At 43.8% G+C, this 19,447-nt stretch overlaps 1 protein-coding gene across 1 annotated transcript in view; it reads right to left on the bottom strand.

Moving 5' to 3' along the window:
- The window catches only part of TRHDE (thyrotropin releasing hormone degrading enzyme), a 367,175-nt gene that overhangs the window by 98,836 nt on the left and 248,892 nt on the right, over window positions 1-19,447 (bottom strand). Inside the window, exon 12 of the mRNA XM_030214836.1 lies at window positions 7,168-7,256. Coding sequence (XP_030070696.1) covers window positions 7,168-7,256 — 89 coding nt within the window. The remainder of the gene's footprint in view (window positions 1-7,167; window positions 7,257-19,447) is intronic.

Genomic DNA, 19,447 nt, shown 5'->3' with positions numbered 1-19,447 from the left:
ACCTCTGGATTGCAAGACTAGTGCTCTAACCACTAGGCCACTTCTCCACTCCTGATCTTGCCTGGCAATTCTATCCTCTGAAAGCCTTCTGACATAGAGCTTCCCATCTGACTGCTTCCAGGATCAAGCCCCCTCACCTGACCCCTGCCGCCCAAGATCAAGCTCCTACCCTCATACATGTTAATCTGGGCTATCCTGAAAACCAAATTGGTCAGGTGTTCTTTCAGGACTGGTTCAGGACTGGGTTGAGAAATACAGCTGTATATTATTATCCCTATTATCAATTTCTGGGATTACAAAGTCTACTTGTATGGAAAGGATCAGGTAGAGTCAACATTTTGGCACCAGCTAATCAGCAAGGAAAGGTCGAGTATTCCTCAGTTACACTGGTTAACATCTTAGCACTGCAGATAAAGAGACCACAGGGCCTTATTAATCATAGAGTTCCCTATCAGCATGAAAGTAAACCTTTCATAAACATGGCCTATAATGTTTTCCTGCTCTGATGAGCCAAAGACGTTTGTGACAGGGCCCAAATGGATTGCATAACCTCAGCAGGTCTAGTATAAAAGCAGAGCACAAATTACCACTTTAGCCCTGGTCTCCTTGCCTCAAACAACATGTTTCTAGAGTGAGTTATTTGGTTAAATTATGCTATAAAAATTCAGAAAATCACTGTTCTTTCCCTACCGCATTAAATCTAAGTTAAGTGAATATGGTTTGTACCTATAAATTTGGACAATATATAATGTGAAGTCGGACGTTGTCTCACGTAGAACTTTAACACAGTTTATAAATGAGTTTCTTCTCTGAATTCTGCCTGGCTGTTTGGGGGTTTTATTTATAGCTATCTTTTTAGCTTATTTATTCAAAACACTATAATATTTAATAAAGGATGCAAACATTAGGAAGTTGAATGCAGAGGTTTATTTCTACACCTAGCTAAGTCCCTTCCTACAAAGGGAATTTTAACACACTGGTCTGCATATGTAGTATCGCATCATACCTTATGCTATGAGCTTATCTTGTTGGGCAGACTGCATGGACCGTACTGGTCTTTATCTGCCGTCATCTACTATAAGAGCATAAGAATAGCCATACTGGATCAGGCCAATGGTCCATCTAGTCCAGTATCCTGTTTCCAACAGTGGCCAATCCAGGTCACAAATACCTAGCAGGAATCCAAATTGTGGCAATATTCCATACTACCAATCCCAGGGCAAGCAGTGGCTTCCCCATGTCTGTCTCAATAGCAGACAATAGACTTTTCCTCCAGGAACTTGTCCAAACCTTTTTTTAAATCCAGATATGCTAACTGCTGTTATTACATCCTCTGGCAAAGAGTTCCAGAGTTTAACTATTTGTTGAGTGAAAAACTATTTCCTCATATTTGTTTTAAAAGTAACTTCCTTGGGTATTCCCTAATGTTTGTACTTTTGGAACAAGTAAAAAATCGATTCACTTCTACTCGTTCTACACCACTCAAGATTTTAAAGACCTCAATTACATCTTCCCTTAGCCGTCTCTTTTCTAAGCGGTAAAGCCCTAACTTGTTTAACCTTTCCTCATATGAGAGGAGTTCCATCTCCTTTATCATTTGGGTTGCTCTTCTTTGAACAATTTCTAATTCCGTTATATCTTTTTTGAGATACGATGACCAGAACTGAACACAATATTCAAGGTGAGGTTGCACCATGGAGCAAATACAGAGGCATTATAATATAGTCTTATTCACCATCCCTTTCCTAATAATTCTTAATATCCAGCTTGCTCTTTTGGCTGCCACCGCTCGCTGAGCAGAAGATTTCAGCATATTATCTACAACGACACCTAAATCTTTTTCTTGGTTGGTGGACCCTAGCATCAGGTAACTATGATCCGGATTATTCTTTCCAATGTGTTACATAGCATCGCATAGATCGTTAAAAACCTGAGGGCCCTTGGTTAAAAAAATGGCTGTTTGGATGTGTCCCCGAGTACTTAACAAGCAATAATGAGCACTAATCGGCAATAATTAAAATTTATTTATTTATTTGTTGCATTTGTATCCCACATTTTCCCACCTATTTACAGGCTCAATGTGGCTTACAATTTTCCGTCATGACTTATGCCATTTCAGAGTACAGATACAATTGGTAATATATATAGAAACACGGATGATGTAATGAACAATCAGGTAACAAAAGAGGAAAACATGCAATTGGTATCATATATTGAACATGGATTGCATAATAAATTAGGCAGTACGATATAGGGAGAAAAAAATCCGATAGTTAAGTAGATGATGGATAATTACGGTTCCAGTTATGAGTCATTATGATTTGGGATGTTAAAGAGATGTGTCTTCAGTGCTTTACGGAAGTTAATTAGGTTGTGAATTATTTTCAGGTCAACTTTACATGCACAAATTTACGTCACATTTACGTACACAACTTGCTAACCGTATTCTGTAATGAACTGTACCTAAATTTTAATGCGTGCAGTTCAAAAGGGGCCTGGCTAGGGATGAGGAAATGGATGTTTTGTGGGCATTCCAAAATTTATACACATAGTTATAGAATATGGCCCAGTGTGCATAAATCTATGCACAGGGATTTACAACATGTTTTCGTTGGTGTAAATGGAGGCAAGTAGATTTAGGCACTGGGATATCAACTAAGCGTATTCTATATACCGCGCCTAAATCTAGGCGCCATTTATGACTTTATCTTGTTGGGCAGACTGGATGGACCGTACAGGTCATTCTCTGCCATCATCTACTATGTTACTATGTATTTACAGAATACGCTTAGTCGGAAATGTTTACTGCGTGAATTTTTTTAGGCGCTTTATAAAGAATCTGGCCTTATATTTTTAAGCGTGTGGGTAACACGTACCGATCCCCAAATTACAGCGGGATGCCTCAGCGTACCCCACAGTAAGGCGTCTTTAGCTTGTTAGTGCTTAGCACAGCTTAGAAAAAGGACCCTTTGGAGATTATCATGATCAATCAATTTTAGTGCTGTTTTTGATATTCAGAGGCAATTGAGCTTATTTTCGAAAGAGATCGCCGGCCATCTTCCGTCACAAATCGGGAGATGGCTGGCGATCTCCTGATCCCGGCCAAATTGGTATAATCGAAAGCCAATTTTGGCCGGCCCCAACTGCTTTTTCGTCATGGCGCCGGCCAACCTTCAAGGGAGGGTACAGAAGGCAGGGTGGGGGGGGCATGGTTACGAGATGGCCGGCTTCGCCTGATAATGGAAAAAAGATGGCCGGCTCGGACGAGCATTTCGCTGACTGGACTTGGTCCATTTATTTTTAGGACCAAGTCACAAAAAAGTGCCCCAATTGACCAGGTGACCACCTGAAGGAATCGGGGATCACCTCCCCTTACTCCCCCAGTGGTCACCAACCCCCTCCCACCCAAAAAAAATTAAAATAAAACATTTTTTTTGCCAGCCTCTATGCCAGCCTCAAATGTCATACCTAGCTCCCTGACAGCAGTATGCAGGTCCCTGGAGCAGTTTTTAGTAGGTGCAATGCATTTCAGGCCCCCTCCCAAAATCCACTGTACCCACATGTAGGTGCCCCCCTTCACCCCTTAGGGCTATGGTAATGATGTAGAGTTGTGGGGAGTGGGTTTTGGGGGGATTTGGGGGGCTCAGCACACAAGGTAAGGGAGCTATGCACCTGGGAGCAATTTTTTTTTAATTTTTTTATTTTTAGAAGTGCCCCCTAGGGTGCCCGGTTGGTGTCCTGGCATGTCGGGGGGGGGGGGGCCAGTGCACTACAAATGCTGGCTCCTCCCACGACCAAATGCCTTACATTTCGCCGGGCTTGACATGGCCGGGCCCGGTTTCCATTATGGCTGAAGAAAGAAGCCGGCCATCTCCTCTAAACCCGGCGATCGATTTAGCCGGCCCCAACCGTATTTCGAAAATACGGCTGGCTCCGCCCCTTTGCGGAGCCGGCCCCGAAGATGGCCGGCCATGTAGATGGCCGGTGCCGTTCGATTACTACTACTACTACTACTATTTAGCATTTCTATAGCGCTACAAGGCGTACGCAGCGCTGCACAAACATAGAAGAAAGACAGTCCCTGCTGAAAGAGCTTACAATCTAATAGACAAAAAAATAAAGTAAGCAAATCAAATCAATTAATGTGTACAGGAAGGAGAAGAGGAGGGTAGGTGGAGGCGAGTGGTTACAAGTGGTTATGAGTCAATAAATTATTAATAATTAATAAAACCTCAATGGTACCCACCTATAGATTCACTGCAGGTTCCCACTAAAATCTGCACCTGTGTCTGTGTGGTTAATTGTTATGCTTGTATATCCTCAGAAAATGCTATACCAACCTGCACAAGCACATATATTGCAGTTTAAGACCCTTGAGTCCTTTCTAACGTTGCCCCCTGTGTATTCAATACGTGCTCATGCATTTCTCTATATAAATTGCCTTAATAATTTATTACCAATGTGGATAGTTCAACTTTTCCGAAACCTCAGTACCTGCCCGTTGAAGTAGAAAAATGTTTTTTAATAAGATAGAAAGTTAAATTGTTTTTATTTTCTCCTGAGGCTGTAACTGTTTGGTTTCTGTTAAGAAATACCTCTAGCTACCCCACCTTTTCTCATTCCCAACTTTTTGGCACTTAAACCAAGAACTCTTGCCCTTTGTGTGACTTCTCTCTTAAACCTTCCTTGTAATTGTTGATGTTGTTTGAGGGTAAAAACTGGAACTTTTGAGGGTCAGGAAGAGGAAACATGACATTTATTTATTGGGATTTATTTACCGCCTTTTTGAAGTTATTCACTCAAGGCGGTGTGATGTACAGCAAGAATAAGTCAAATATAAGCAATAGACCATTACAGCAGTACAAATATTCAAACTGCAATACAAATTATGGCATGGAGGGGCATAATCGAACGGGGGCGCCCATCTATAAAGGCAGCCATCTCTAATGACGGCCCTGTAAAGCGGCGTACCCGACCATATTATCGAAACAAGATGGGCGGCCATCTTTCATTTCGATAATACGGTCGGGGCCGGCCAAATCTCAACATTTGGGTCGCCCTTAGATATGGCCGACATTGGTTTTCGCCGATAATGGAAACTAATGGCAGCCATCTCAAAACCGGCCAAATGCAAGCCATTTGGTCGTGGGAGGACCCAGCATTTGTAGTGCACTGGTCCCCCTCACATGCTAGAACACCAACCGGGCACCCTAGGGGGCACTGCAGTGGACTTCAGAAATAGCTCCCAGGTGCATAGCTCCCTTACCTTGTGTGCTGAACCCTCCACCCCCTCCAAAACCCACTCCCCACAACTGTACACCACTACCATAGCCCTTAAAGGGTAACGGGGGACACCTAGATGTGGGTATAGTGGGTTTCGGGTGGGTTTTGGAGGGGATGGGCCTGGGTCCGCCTGCCTGAAATGCATTTCAGTACCCACTAAAAACTGCTCCAGGGACCTACATAGTGCTGTGATGGAGCTGGGTATGACATTTGAGGCTGGCATAGAGGCTGGCAAAAAAATGTTGTTGTTTTTTTTGGGTGGGAGGGGGTTGGTGACCACTGAGGGAGTAAGGGGAGGTGATCCCCGATTCCCTCCAGTGGTCATCTGGTAAGTTCGGGCACCTTTTCGAGGCTTGGTCGTGAAGAAAAAGGGACCAAGTAAAGTCGGCCAAATGCTCGTCAGGGCCCGCCTCCTTTTTTCCATTATCGGCCGAGGATGGCCATTTGTTAACCATGCCCCTGTCCCGCCTTCAGTACACTGCTGACACGCCCCCTTGAACTTTGGCCGGCCCTGCGACGGAAAGCAGTTGAAGCCGGCCAAAATTGGCTTCCGATTATACCGATTTGGCCGGCCTTCTCCCGATTTGTGTTGGAAGATGGCCGCCCTTCTCCTTCGAAAATAAGCAGGATAGTGTACTATATTACATGATCTGACCCAACTGGCCCAGATGGTTATCCAAGCATTGGCACTGAATACCAGTGATGCCCAAATAACTCCCGGCTCTGCCTTAGGTCCACCCCCAGACCAGAGACTGACCGGAGAGTGCTGAAGCAGTCTGTGCTGATAATCAATGGTACTCTCCGGTGAACCCCCAAATTCTATATATTGGTCACCAATCCAAGATGTGTGCGCAACATAATTGGATAGTGAGCCATTAACGAGCAATAACTGGAGGCTGACAACCAATTATTGATGTTAACAGACACCAGTTAGGATTTGTGATTGTATCTGGCTGCACACTTTTCTATAATGCTGGGCACCCAAATTCCATAGGAGCCCTTTCAGTAATTGGCGGTAAGCCCACCGCGGGCTTGCCCTGCGCCAATCCAGAACTACCGCTGTACATACATACATACACGCACACACAGAGGGAGAGAGAGAAAAAAAGTACAAAAACATTATATATACATATATGTTTTCTGCAATGATCAATGTCTTTACTCCCCATGGCTTGACGATGTAGAGTGACAACTGTCAGGGGCACTGTGACAGGCTCACAAACGGTCCTATGCCATTAAAACCAAGCACAGTGGATATAACTTATTCAGAACCATCCAGCACAGCTCATGAAAATAGCAATAGCTTTATGAAAGTAATTCAGGCTGTGCTGTACCTCTCTTCTGCTAAGGGCGTTCATATTGGGAGAAATCAATCTGTGTCAACTTAGCTCAGTAGAACAAGAAGCTCCCATTCAGCTTCCGAACGGTGGTGGCATTTTACTCATTAGGATTCACTGGGACCAATATTCTTTCCTCCCCTAGGATGTTCAGCTATTGCCGTAGCAACTGAAAAATCATCAATATTTTATCTGTTTTTCTGTAGTGTTTTCATTCATTCCTTTTAGGGCATGTATCATTTATCTACACCGATTCCACCAGGTACAGGAGGAATTTTATCCAATAACGATAGGCAATCCCAGACAGAAGAGCTGTTGAAAATCTGCCCCAGAGATATATTTCATTTTCGTTTCATTTCTCACCAGTCCTGAAAGCCACAATCAGTGTTCGTTTTCGGAGCACCTTGTTATCAGGCGCAGTCTTTCTGCGGTTCGGTGTTTTAAGTCGGCCAGAGCAAGTGTGAAGTATTTGGCATTCTAGAGGAAGAGCCCAGTGAAACACAATTATATTTGATCAACGTTCACAGACAGGCCAGTGCATTCCCACCTGATTTCTCAGACACCCATATAATTGCCTCCGAAGAGATGTGGCTTGCGTTTCCTACTGCAAACGTTAATGGAACCTGCCACAGGTAGCTGCAAGAAAGCAGAAAACAGAGCAAAGACAGGAGCTAATTCCCCTTAATAGCAGCAATCACGGGTCAATCAGAATAAATCAAAGCAAAATGTCAGGAGAGAAGCGAATACATTTCACATTTTAAAATATTGCTTAGGTTTCTTTATAAAGTCACTACTAGGAGCATTAAGGGGGTAATTACTAACCAGCGTTAAGGGAATAACTCACAGTATCTTTCTCTTAACGTGTATTTAAACAGCAAAATCATGGGCCAATTCACCATAGCGCATTTTAGTGTAGATCACTCTAAGCTACCTAATAATGAGAGGCAAAACATGCAAATGCAGGCAAAGCATTTCAGTAATATGAAAATTGAATACTACAGCTTGCGTTGAACAGCACAAGCTACGTTTTTCATGGAAAAATAATACCCACTTTGAGCTGGCATTATTTGCCCTCCCTGGAACATCGGGCTGCTATAACACAGCAAACACTCCAGAGAGTATCTTAAAGGCACCGGTTTCAAGGTATTTGTGTTTATAGACCACCCCCACATCCCAGCCCACCCTAAAACATGACTGACCCCTCCCCCAGTCAATCCCTCTATTCTCCAACCCCAAATACATCCTGCCCATCAAGCCCCTAACCTCTACCTCATGAAGGCATCACTGACCCCCACCCCTTCCCAGGACCTACCAGAGAGGTTCCCTAGTGTATAGGGGCATAGGATATGAGCAATCACCAGTCACTCTTGCCTGTTCCAGCATGGGGTTCAAAATGGCACAGAGTAACCTGCAGCAATAGTCTCAAGGTTCTACTGCTAAGGGTCAAGATGGTAGTAACGAGAGACTACCACTAGAGGTCATCTGGCATCATTTTGAACCCAACGCTGTAGCAGGCAGTAGTGAATGGAGATCGTTCCTGCCTTATAACCCTAAACGCCTGGGAACCTCCCTTGGTGGGTCTCAGGGGATCAGTGAGGCTTCTGGAGGGGTAGAGGTTGGGGGCTTGACTGGTGGGGGATCAGTGATGCCTTCAAGCAGTAGAGGTAGGGGATTGACTGTGGCTAAGTCAGTGCGATGCCTTCAGAGGGGAGGAGGTGGTCCACTTGTGCAAATATCATGAAACTGGACCATTTAAGTATGCTCTCCGGTGTATTGGGCTATGTGTTAAGAGTCTCATGCTCCCTGGAGGAAAAATAGCTCAGCTTGCAAGATTGATCAGAAACTACATTATTTGTTTACCATGGGAGTTACTAAGCTGCAAAAAAATTGTGAACTTTTACTGCAGCTTCATACCTTGCCTCGTACTGGCCTATTTACTAAGCTATATCAGTTAAACACAGGAATTACCATGTGCTAATAGTTAGCGTGGACCTGCGCTAACCATTAATGTAGTGGATTAACTGTCAACATGCCCTAAATCCCATGGTAAAGAGCTAATGTGGAAAATGTCATTTGAGGCATGGAATGGGGGAGTCTGTGCCTTACGATGAATGCAGAAATTGTTACTGTGTGTTAGCTGTTAATACACTACGTGACGCAGAACCATTAAAGCCAGTTCAAGAAGTGTAGCTAATTCCATCATTCATTATCTACTTTTTCAAGTTTTCTAAGCTAAGTACTAGCTCTGAAGTTTTTTGAACTTTGCACTGTGTTGGATTTAAACATCAAACATATAAACGGCAAGTGACCGACTCACCTGCAAATGTGCAATAGAGACTTCCCTCTCTGTCCCGCCCTCGCGTCAAGACGTGATGACGTCAGAGGGCGGAACAGAGAGGGAAACGGAGTCGGGGTCACTGTCGGACGCTGCCGCTGGAGCCTGGAAACGAACATCGCGCACACCAACCTCCACCCTTCCCCCCCATCCCCGCCGCCGCTCCCGCCCCCCTCCGTATCGGGCCCCTGCACTGACCTGACAGCGTCTCTCACCTTGAGAGGCGCTGTCAGGTCAGTGCAGGGGGCCCGGCACGGAGGGAGGAGGGTAGCTGGAAATCTCGCCCGTTTTAACGGGCTTAACGGCCAGTCAGCGAACATAAGCAACGTGTGTTCTTGATTGATGCTATGCACTCTGGACAATTTGATGTAGTGTATTTATTATTTATTTATTTATTTATTTATTTATTTGTTACATTTGTATCCCACATTTTCCCACCTATTTGCAGACTCAATGTGGCTTACAATATTACATCATGGCAAGCGCCATTTAAGAGTAGATAAACAAGGATTTTTAAGTCAATGATGAAGAGCAGATCACTGCGATCATCTTTAACTCTATAGATCGGTTGATCTGGAGATCTTTGAGGCTTTTTCCTTCCTGTAATGTATACATTTTTGATATTACAGTGGGTCATTTGTTTTTTAATTTAGATGGTATCAGTCATTATCTACCATGAAATGAATGGGTTGTTGTAAATTTTCCCTACATTAACTGCATGGCAGACCTCCCCAAATACTGGGAGCATCCCAACACTTAATACAGAGGTACTACAGTTACCACAAATTAACCGCAAAACCTTTCCATATTTCAGTAAAGAGGGGGCCTGAAGGAGTTAATTCTCCTCAAACACTGGTGATAGCCACTAACTCTGATGATTATAGAGCATATTCTGTAAGACTTCCAACGAAACGTTATGCCAAACACATGGCATCGCTCAATTAATTTATGACAAGGAAATCGAACATTGGCACATTCCCCAAGGCAAACATGCGTTCGTTCAGTAGGTCTTAAAATTATACAAGAGAATCTGTAAGCCGCACAACCCTGTAAACACATCACTGATGAATAACCAGTCTAAAAACATCTGTAATATGCTTTTATCAAAGGTAGTTTTTGACACGGAAAATGGACGCTTTTATGATACACAGCAGCCCGCAAATCAAATGGGCTGCAGCTGGTAATTTATCTAGCGAAGACTACAGACCAGATGTATCTCTGCTCTTTTTGCAGTGTGTTTCAATTATTGCCATTAAAAAAAAAAAGAGTTAGCCTTTAAATGAGGTAGCATTTTGGGAAGGTAAGAAAGCAGACGTACAATTTCCTGCTCACCAGGACCGAACATGGCACTACCCTCTCTTCAAGCCAAGAGTTCGCTTTTATTTAACAGAGCAGCCATATCGAATAAACATGAATCCAAACTTTAGCGATGCATTGGAAGCAAGGTTAGCCAGGATGCTGGTATATCCCCAAGTGACTGCAGAAGTTGCCCCTTTTTACAGTTCCAATAAGACTGTACGTAGGCATTTTGGGGTCCTTTTGCTAAGTTCCACAAGGTGCTAACACACGCAAAGACGCTCTAAAGGGTTCTGCGTTACCTTTGCCAGTTACATGTCCTAACCACATGGTAATTATTTTTTCATAAAGTTTTTGAGGGGACATGTCAGGGGTGGAAAATGGGTATTGCTGCATTACCACATGCTAACCCCTTGATTCTATAAAAGTCACCAAAAATTGCATGTGTAAATCAGTGGCGTTCCTAGGTCAGCTGCCACCCGGGGCGGATCGCCGCTGAGCACCCCCCCCCCCCCCCCGGGTGCAGTGGCATCCGTCCCCCCAGGGTGCAACACAACACCCCCCCCCCCCCCCGGCGCAATGACACCCCCCTCCCGTGCGCATCGGACCCCCCCCCCCCCCCCCAGGGTGCATTCTTGGCTGCTGGAGGGTGCAGAGAGCAGCCACGTGCCTGTCGGCTCCACTGGCTCCCTGCTCCCTCTGCCCCGGAACCGGAAGTAACCTGTTCCGGGGCAGAGGGAGCAGGGAACCAGCGGTGCCGACAGACGCGTGGCTGCTCTCTGCACCCTCTAGCAGTGTGCAGCCGGGGCGGACCGCCCCCACCACCCCGCCCTTGCTACGCCACTGCTGTAAATTTGGGCATGCGCCCAATTTGCATGCGCAGTTTAATTGAATAATGAGCCAACACCAATAATCAGCGCTAATTGAAATTAATTAGCATTTATGCGTGCAAATTTGGGCATCTGATCCACACCTAAATTTTACGTGCATCCCGGAAAAGGAGGCTCAGAAACAGGAGCGTAGCTGTGGATTTGAGTTACGCAAACAATTATAGAAAAAGGGGGTTCTGCGAGCAAATTAGGCAGGGATATTTGCGCCGCATTTTCGTTGGTGCAAATGGCCACGCCTAAATTTACGCACGACCCCTGCGGTTAGGTGCTATTCTATAGACCGCACCTAACTTTAGGCTCGGCTTATAGAATAGCGCTTAAGCAGGCGCGGGGGGGGGGGGGTGTTGTCATAGATTTTTACTTTTTTTAGGCACAGTTTATGGAATTCACCCCTAACTGGTTAGCACAACCAGAAACAGAATCAGATCATCAAGATCAAACCTAAACCTACATTATCCAAACTGTAAAGGACTAAAATACAAAACAACTTACGCATCCAGCTTCTCCTACATAAGCGCACAACTATGGAACGGCCTCCCAATTGCTATAAGAGCAATCCATGGCCATTTAAACTTCAGGAAATCTCTCAAAACTCACCTCTTCAAAAAGGCCTATCCCACCGATCCAACACAAAATCCCAGCACCCAGCTACACAGCATAACCAACGATCGTACGGGACAATTTATAATCTTCACTTCTTTCGACCCCTTGATGCCTGATCCACACCTACCTCCTCTGATCACAACATAACTTTGTATCTGTTACCAACCGAATTGGCAACAGCCTCTCCGGTACTATGTAAGCCACACTGAGCCTGCAAATAGGTGGGAAAATGTGGGGTACAATTGAAACAAATAAAATAAATTAATGTGGGAGCCCCTTACCACCTCCAAAACAGGTGGAAGTAAGAGCTCCCATGGAAATATTTGTGAATGGCCTGCACACTAATGTTAATATTAGCACATGGGCATATGTTGAAAAAAAATGAAAAATAGCCCCTTTTCGCAGCCAAAAAAAAAATGGCCTAAGCACACGGGAAAGACCCGTGTAAGGATGCGCTAAGGCCATTTCTTACCCCAGCTTGAGCAGGGACTGTCCTTCCCCATGTTTTAACTTGTACAGCGCTGCGTAACCCTTGTAGCGCTATAGAAATGCTAAGTAGTAGTAGTAGCTTAGTAAAAGGATCCCTTTGAAAGCAGTGAAAAATGATATTTAGTGCTATTGAAGTGGACAGGAACGCCTCCTGGATGGTTAAAAAGTGCTAAATCATGTTATATCAATAATCCCAGCAATCCGCTCTCTCAATCAAAATTGCATTGGTTTTAATGGAGGAAAAGAGTTCAGAAGCTCAACCAGCTAACGTCGCCTGGTTGTTACCAAATTACCCTACGTTCAAGGAACCTCCTTGTATTTCAAGGATATATGGACTAGCTCTTCATTAGTCTCAAAAACCTCCCAAGTTGAATGGGACATCTTGCCTCACAGGTACAAAACAAAAAAAAAAACAAAAAGGCACACAACTGCTTACAAAACAGTAGATAAAAAAACAACAAAGCAGTGGAATCAAATGCATTTATTGGAACAATACCCGACGTGGCCATGTTTCACCCTCAGGCTGCGTCAGGGGTACAAACTATAAAAACAAAACACAAGTATAAAAACATGTATAACCATACATATTAACAATGTCATAAGCATGATTCAACTAATAAAAGGCAATTATTTAAAAAAATTTTCAACGTATATAAAACAATCCTTTAAAAGTTCTAAAAAACATGTATAGACATACATATCATCTGTAAAACAAATATTTATAATTATCATTAAAATCATACATCACATAAAATTTTTATATCAGTAAAACAAATATTTATAATTATCATATATGTTGAAATTTTTTTTAAATAATTGCCTTTTATTAGTTGAATCATGCTTATGACATTGTTAATATGTATGGTTATACATGTTTTTATACTTGTGTTTTGTTTTTATAGTTTGTACCCCTGACGCAGCCTGAGGGTGAAACATGGCCACGTCGGGTATCGTTCCAATAAATGCATTTGATTCCACTGCTTTGTTGTTTTTTTATCAAAAACCTCCCATACAGACTTTACTGTTAGATCAGTATATCTTAGTTGCACTTATCTGAGCATTAATCAGGTCGGGGACGCTAAAGAGTGCTAAAGCCAGTTAAATGCTAATACTCAGCATGAGATAGACGGTTCTCGCCATTGAATATTAGCGCTTAGCACATAGGATTCTATATATGGTGCCTAAAAAATCCGCGCAGAAAACATTTTCACCTAAGCGTATTCTATACGCGGTGCCTAAATTTATTTATTTATTTATTTATTTGTTGTATTTGTATCTCACATTTGCCCACCTTTTTGCAGGCTCAATGTGGCTTACAGTACGCCGTAGTGGCGATCGCCATTTCCGGAATGAGAAATACAAAGTGGTATTGCGTTAAGCACGTAAATGGTAGAGTAGATTATAGATTATATTAGATAAACAGTTCATTTCGGTGTGAGAAATAAGGTGGTAGTGCGTTAACGTTCGTTAGTGAATAGAGTGACTGAAGCAGTCAGGTATACAGAGTTCGGTTTTGTCTAGTTCTGGAAGAGTTTCTAGACTGCCCCAACATGACATTTCGTCCTTTAGATTGTAAGCTCCTTTGAGCAGGGACCGTCCTTCTTTGTTAAACTGTACAGCGCTGCGTAACCCTAGTAGCGCTCTAGAAATGTTAAGTAGTAGTAGTAGTAGTTTTGCTATCTGGTATTTAGGATGGATCATTGTGGTATGCCTTTTTGAACAGGTTGGTTTTTAGTAACTTTCGGAAGATTGTTAGGTCGTGCGTTGTTTTTATGGCATTTGGTAGTGCATTCCATAGTCGCGTGTTGCTTTCGGCACCTAACCTCTATACCTTTCAGGAAATCTAGACTGCCCCAATTTGATGACTCCTACTTGACTAACTGTACATTTGTCCTTTAGATTGTAAGCTCTTTGAGCAGGGACTGTCCTTCTATGTTGAATTGTACAGCGCTGCGTAACCCTAGTAGCGCTTTAGAAATGTTAAATAGTAGTAGTAGCAGTCGCGTGCTAATGTAGGAAAAGCTGGATGCATATGTTGATTTATATTTTAGTCCTTTGCAGCTGGGGTAGTGGAGATTCAGGAATGTGCGTGCTGACCTTTTTGTGTTCCTGGTTGGTAAGTCTGTGAGGTCTGACATATATAGCGGGGCCTCACCGTGAATGATTTAGGCATGGTATATAGAATATGCTTAGTTGATATTTCAGGGGTCCCTTTACTAAGCCGCTTAAGTGCTTACGCACGCCCAACGCACATCAATTCTGAGTTACCGCCCGGCTACCATGTGCCCGGGCAGTAATGTCACTTCTGACGCACGTCCCATACAAGTGTCAGAAAATATTTTTTATTTTCTGGCGTGCAGGCAGTAATTGGCATTTTGATGTGCGGTGACCAATATCCGCCCGCTTAATGTGTGAGACTTTACTGCTAAGTCAATGGCTGGCAGTAAGGTGTCAGACCCAAAATGGACGTGTGCCAATTTTCAATTCGCCGCAAGTCCATTTTCGGCCCCTCCCCCCCCCCCAAAAAGACAATTTTACAGGTGCGCTGAAAAATGATTCTACATGTGGCCAAAACCCGTGCCTACGCTACCACAGGACATTTTTCAGCGCACCTTAGTAAAAGGACCCCTCAGCGCCTAAAACTGCGCATGTCCATTTACACCAACGAAAGTGTGGCATAAATCCTGGTGTGTAGATTTAGGCACAGAGGGCCGTATTCTATAACTACGTGTGCAAATTTCAAAACACCCACAAAATGCCCATCTCCCCGCCTATAACAAAGACCCTTTTTGCCTGCGTGCATTAGAAGTTAGGCACACTGCATTACAGAATACCCTTAGTGAGTTGTGCACATAAATTCTAATTATTGCCAATTAGCTCTCATTATTACTTGTTAAGTGCTGTTATCAATGCTAATTAGCTTGTTAAGCCAATTAAGTTGCGTGCGTTGTTATAGAATCCACCTGAATTTCAGCCCAGATCTCTAGGCGCACTGTAAAGAATCTGGGGGATAGCGGCTAACAGCTATATCGCACAATATAACCAGCTAGCCATGAATATTCAGCACTTGGCCAGCTAACTTTGGCACCGAATGAAGCCACCCAAATAGCAGACCTATCTTTGGCTGCTATAAACGTAATTGGCCAGCACTGAATATTGACTTGGTCAGCTAAGTTTAAGCTGGCCAAAAAAAACCCCGGATATTCAATGTCGGTCACCGTAAATGGCCCGGCATTGAAACTCCAGAGTCAGCGCTGATCACGGCACTTAGCCGGGTGCTTCTCGTTGGCTGATTATTGCCTGTAATGTCTTTTTTTCCCCCTTGCCAGTGTCCTGATGTGATACAGTACATACAATCTGGCAGTAAACTAAACATTTTGTTAGGGCATGTTAAGCGCAGTATTTATATTCGAGTATTGTAAATTATGCAGCGTGTTTCCCACTTTTGAGCTGATGTATCCTTTTTCAGTCTAATATATTAACATCTCTACCATCGCAATCTAATGAACTGTAGTTGATAGCAGCACGTGACCCCAGCTAGAGACCGTCAACATATTTTATCAATTATAAAAGCAAATTCTCTTTTGAAGGAGCCACAGAAAATCAGTAAGAGGAAAACAAGAAATCAAAAAAGCTGGTCACAAAGTGGCAACCTTTTATTTTTACTGATTTGCCACATTTCATCACTGATAAATTTCACAGTACAAGGGAACTTCCTTAGGCTGTGTCCTGTGAACCAGCAGACGTGATTTCGAGATTTCTGATCGGAAAATAATGTTTTTGACATAACCATGTTCGGGCTAAACCAGATACAAGAAGGCACATTTATGAAAACACTCATCTTTCCAACAGTAATATTTCACTGTTTGATTTTTGCAATTTATTATTTCACATTTATAAACAACTCTTCCAAAAAAAAAAAATGCTCGAAGCAATGTCAAACAACACCACCAACAAAATACCTATACAATACTAATACCCAGGGCTTTTTTTGTGGGGGTACTTGGGGGTACTGAGTACCGGCACCTTTTCTATTGTCTGCTAAAACTGACCCATGGACCCCAAGTTTTAATGAAAGAGCTCAGGCCCTACACACCAATTCTGCCTTGTCAAAGATTCTGTGACTGGTTGTAGGGGGGCCTGGCTATTGTGGGGTGGGTCTCTCAGTGATCACTCCACCCCTGAAGGGTGGCCTAGCATTTGAGTACCGGCATCTTTTCCATCGTGTGCTAAATTTGACCCATGGTCCTCAAGTTTTAATGAAAGAGCTCAGGCTCTACACACCAATTCTACCTTGTGACTGGTTGCAGGGGGTCTGGCTATTGTGGGGTGGGTCACTCAGTGCTCACCCCACCCATGAAGGGTGGCCTGGCATTTGAGTACCGGCATCTTTTCCATCGTGTGCTAAATTTGACCCATGGTCCTCAAATTTTAATGAAAGCACTCAGGCTCTACACACCAATTCTGCCTTGTCATAAGTTCTGTGGCTGGTTGTATGGGGCTTGACTATTGTGGGGTGGGTCCCTCAGTGCTCACCCCACCCATGAAGGGTGGCCTGGCATTTGAGTACCGGCACCTTTTCCATTGTCCACTGAAATTGACCCATGATTCCCTAGTTTTAATGAAAGAGCTCAGACTCTACACAGCAATTCTGCCTTGTCATAGATTGTGTGACTGGGGCCTGGCTATTGTGGGGTGGGTCACTCAGTGCTCACCCCACCCATAAAGGGTGGCCTGGCATTTGAGTACCAGCATATTTTCCATCGTGTGCTAAATTTGACCCATGGCCCTCAAGTTTTAATGAAAGAGCTCAGGCTCTACACACCAATTCTGCCTTGTCATAGGTTCTGTGGCTGGTTGCCGGGGGCCTGGCTATTGTGGGGTGGGTCCATCAGTACTCACCCCACCCATGAAGGGTGACCTGGCATTTGAGTACCGGCACCTTTTTTGCTAGAAAAAAACACACTGCTGATACCAGTAATCAAATAAAATGGAGCATATACCTTGCAGAATGACATCTCTTGGGGGATTTTTTGTTTGTTTTTATTTTCATTTTTTCACCAGCCATGATTAGTTCATGCCTCAGATGCCAGTGCTAGAAATCTCACTTTACACCTATCAGTGAGTGGGCTGCATAGGTATCGGTTCAGCAGTACCAAGACTGATTTAGGGGTCGTGTTACTAAGGTGCACTAACTGATTTAGCACACACTAACACGTGCTAAATGCTAAGAAGGCCATTTTATACCTATGGGCTTCTTAGCATTTAGCGTATGCTAATCGTTAGTGTGCGCTAAATCGGTTAGCGCACCTTAGTAAAAGGTCCTGGCTGAGCAAGCTGGGCCCCCGGGCAATAAGGGTCATGGGCCCCTAACCACCTATCAAAAATAATTAAACTAGATAGAGGCTAGGGGAGATTGGGCCCTCAGGCACTGCCCTGTTGTCCTAATGGTCAGCCCGCCTCTGGCTGGGACCCACATAAGAAGATGCCCATGCTCTGATTTCCCACTCCATCCCCACCAGTCTCAGTTCCCCGCTTCCCTCCCATCCCCCTCCCCGGAAAGATGCAGCCTCAGCCCGATCACCCTCTCCTGTTCTAGTGAAGACAGATGCAACCACAGTCCAATCATCTTCTGATCTTGATTCCTCCCTTCCTTCCTCCCCCCAAAGACAGATGTAGCCCTCATAGCCCCCCACCCCCCACGGATCTACATCAAAGTCTCTGGTGGTCTAAGGGGGGGGGGGTCATATGGGCAAGAGCGATACCCACTCTCTCCTGCATGTTGCTCCAGCCTCAAAGTAGCCTCCAGGACCCCTAGAGGCAACCTCTAGCATTTGGGTGTTCCTACCGACAGAAAAATGACAAAGAATAGCTAGTTTTTTTAAAACTGCGTCATTGTCTAGTGACAAAAATATTGAATGAAATAAATATATAAAAGAAAAAGAATCTGTTTTTCTTTACCTGTTCACTTGCAGTAAAAGAACAGGACTAATGGTTCATCTTAATAATGGCTTATGAACTTTTCATTTAGGAAATGATCCAAACCTTTTTTTTATACCCTGCTAAGCTAACTGCTTTTAACACATTCTCTGGCAGCGAATTCCAGAGTTTAGTTACACGTTGAGCGAATGAATATTTTCTCTGGTTTGTTTTATGTTTACTATTTAGTAACTTCATTGCATGCCCCCTAGTCCTAGTATTTTTTGAAAGAGTAAACAAGCAAATCACAGCTACCTGTTCCACTCCACTCAGTATTATATACACCTCTATCATATCTCCTCTCAGCCATCTCTTCTCCAAGTGGAACAGCCCCAGGCACTTTAGCCTTTTCTCATAGGGAAGTCGTCCCATCCCCTTTATTACTTTGTTGCCCTTCTCTGTACTTTTTCTAATTCCGTTATATCTTTTTGGAGATGCGAGGACCAAAACTGCACACAGTATTCGAGGTGCAGTCTCACCATAGAGCGATACAAAGACACTATAATATTCTCAATTTTGTTTTCTAGTCCTTTCTTAATAAATCCTAACATTCAATTTGCTTTCTCAGCCGCCGTTGGTCACTGAGCAGTGTGCAAGTGCTAACGTATACACCTGCACGTGGGAGTTTGTGAAACTACCTGTACAAGAGACATGGAGCAGGTGTATTCTATAACAACACACGAAGATTTTAGGAGTGCCCGTGACCCGCTCATTCCACTCCCATAACCGTGCCCACTTTTCAACTACGCAACTTAGAATTTACACTCAACACGTTACAGAATATGCTTGGCAAGTAGTGTGAATAAATTCTAATTAACGCCAATTAGTGCTGATAATTGCTGTTAACATCCAATTATCAGTGCTGATTAGCTTGATAACTAATTACGGGCCCTGTTTATAAAGACATGCTTTTAGTGCACGCTAAAAAAAAAAATAGCACGTGTTAACCGTGTTAGGCAAGTTACCTGCAAATTGTCCCCCCAAATGCATTGCAATAAAATCCTGGCTTTACCGCCAAGCTTTTGATACCCCTTGATTGGATTAAAGGGTGGACTGCAGTGCTTCTCACTTTTTCTTTGTCCCCTCCCTCCTCCCCCTCTTCCTCCCTCCCCCCCCCCCCCCCCCCGTTTTCTATCCTTCTATGACCTATTAGGTCCACGTGGATATGACTGCCTTGTGGTCTGTGCCAGAGCCCGTGGTTGGGAGGCGGGGCTGGTGGTTGGGAGGCGGGGATA

This window comes from Microcaecilia unicolor, chromosome 9 (assembly GCF_901765095.1).
Source record: "Microcaecilia unicolor chromosome 9, aMicUni1.1, whole genome shotgun sequence".
NCBI classification, from domain to species: domain Eukaryota; kingdom Metazoa; phylum Chordata; class Amphibia; order Gymnophiona; family Siphonopidae; genus Microcaecilia; species Microcaecilia unicolor.
This window is presented reverse-complemented; position numbering and strand designations above follow the sequence as displayed.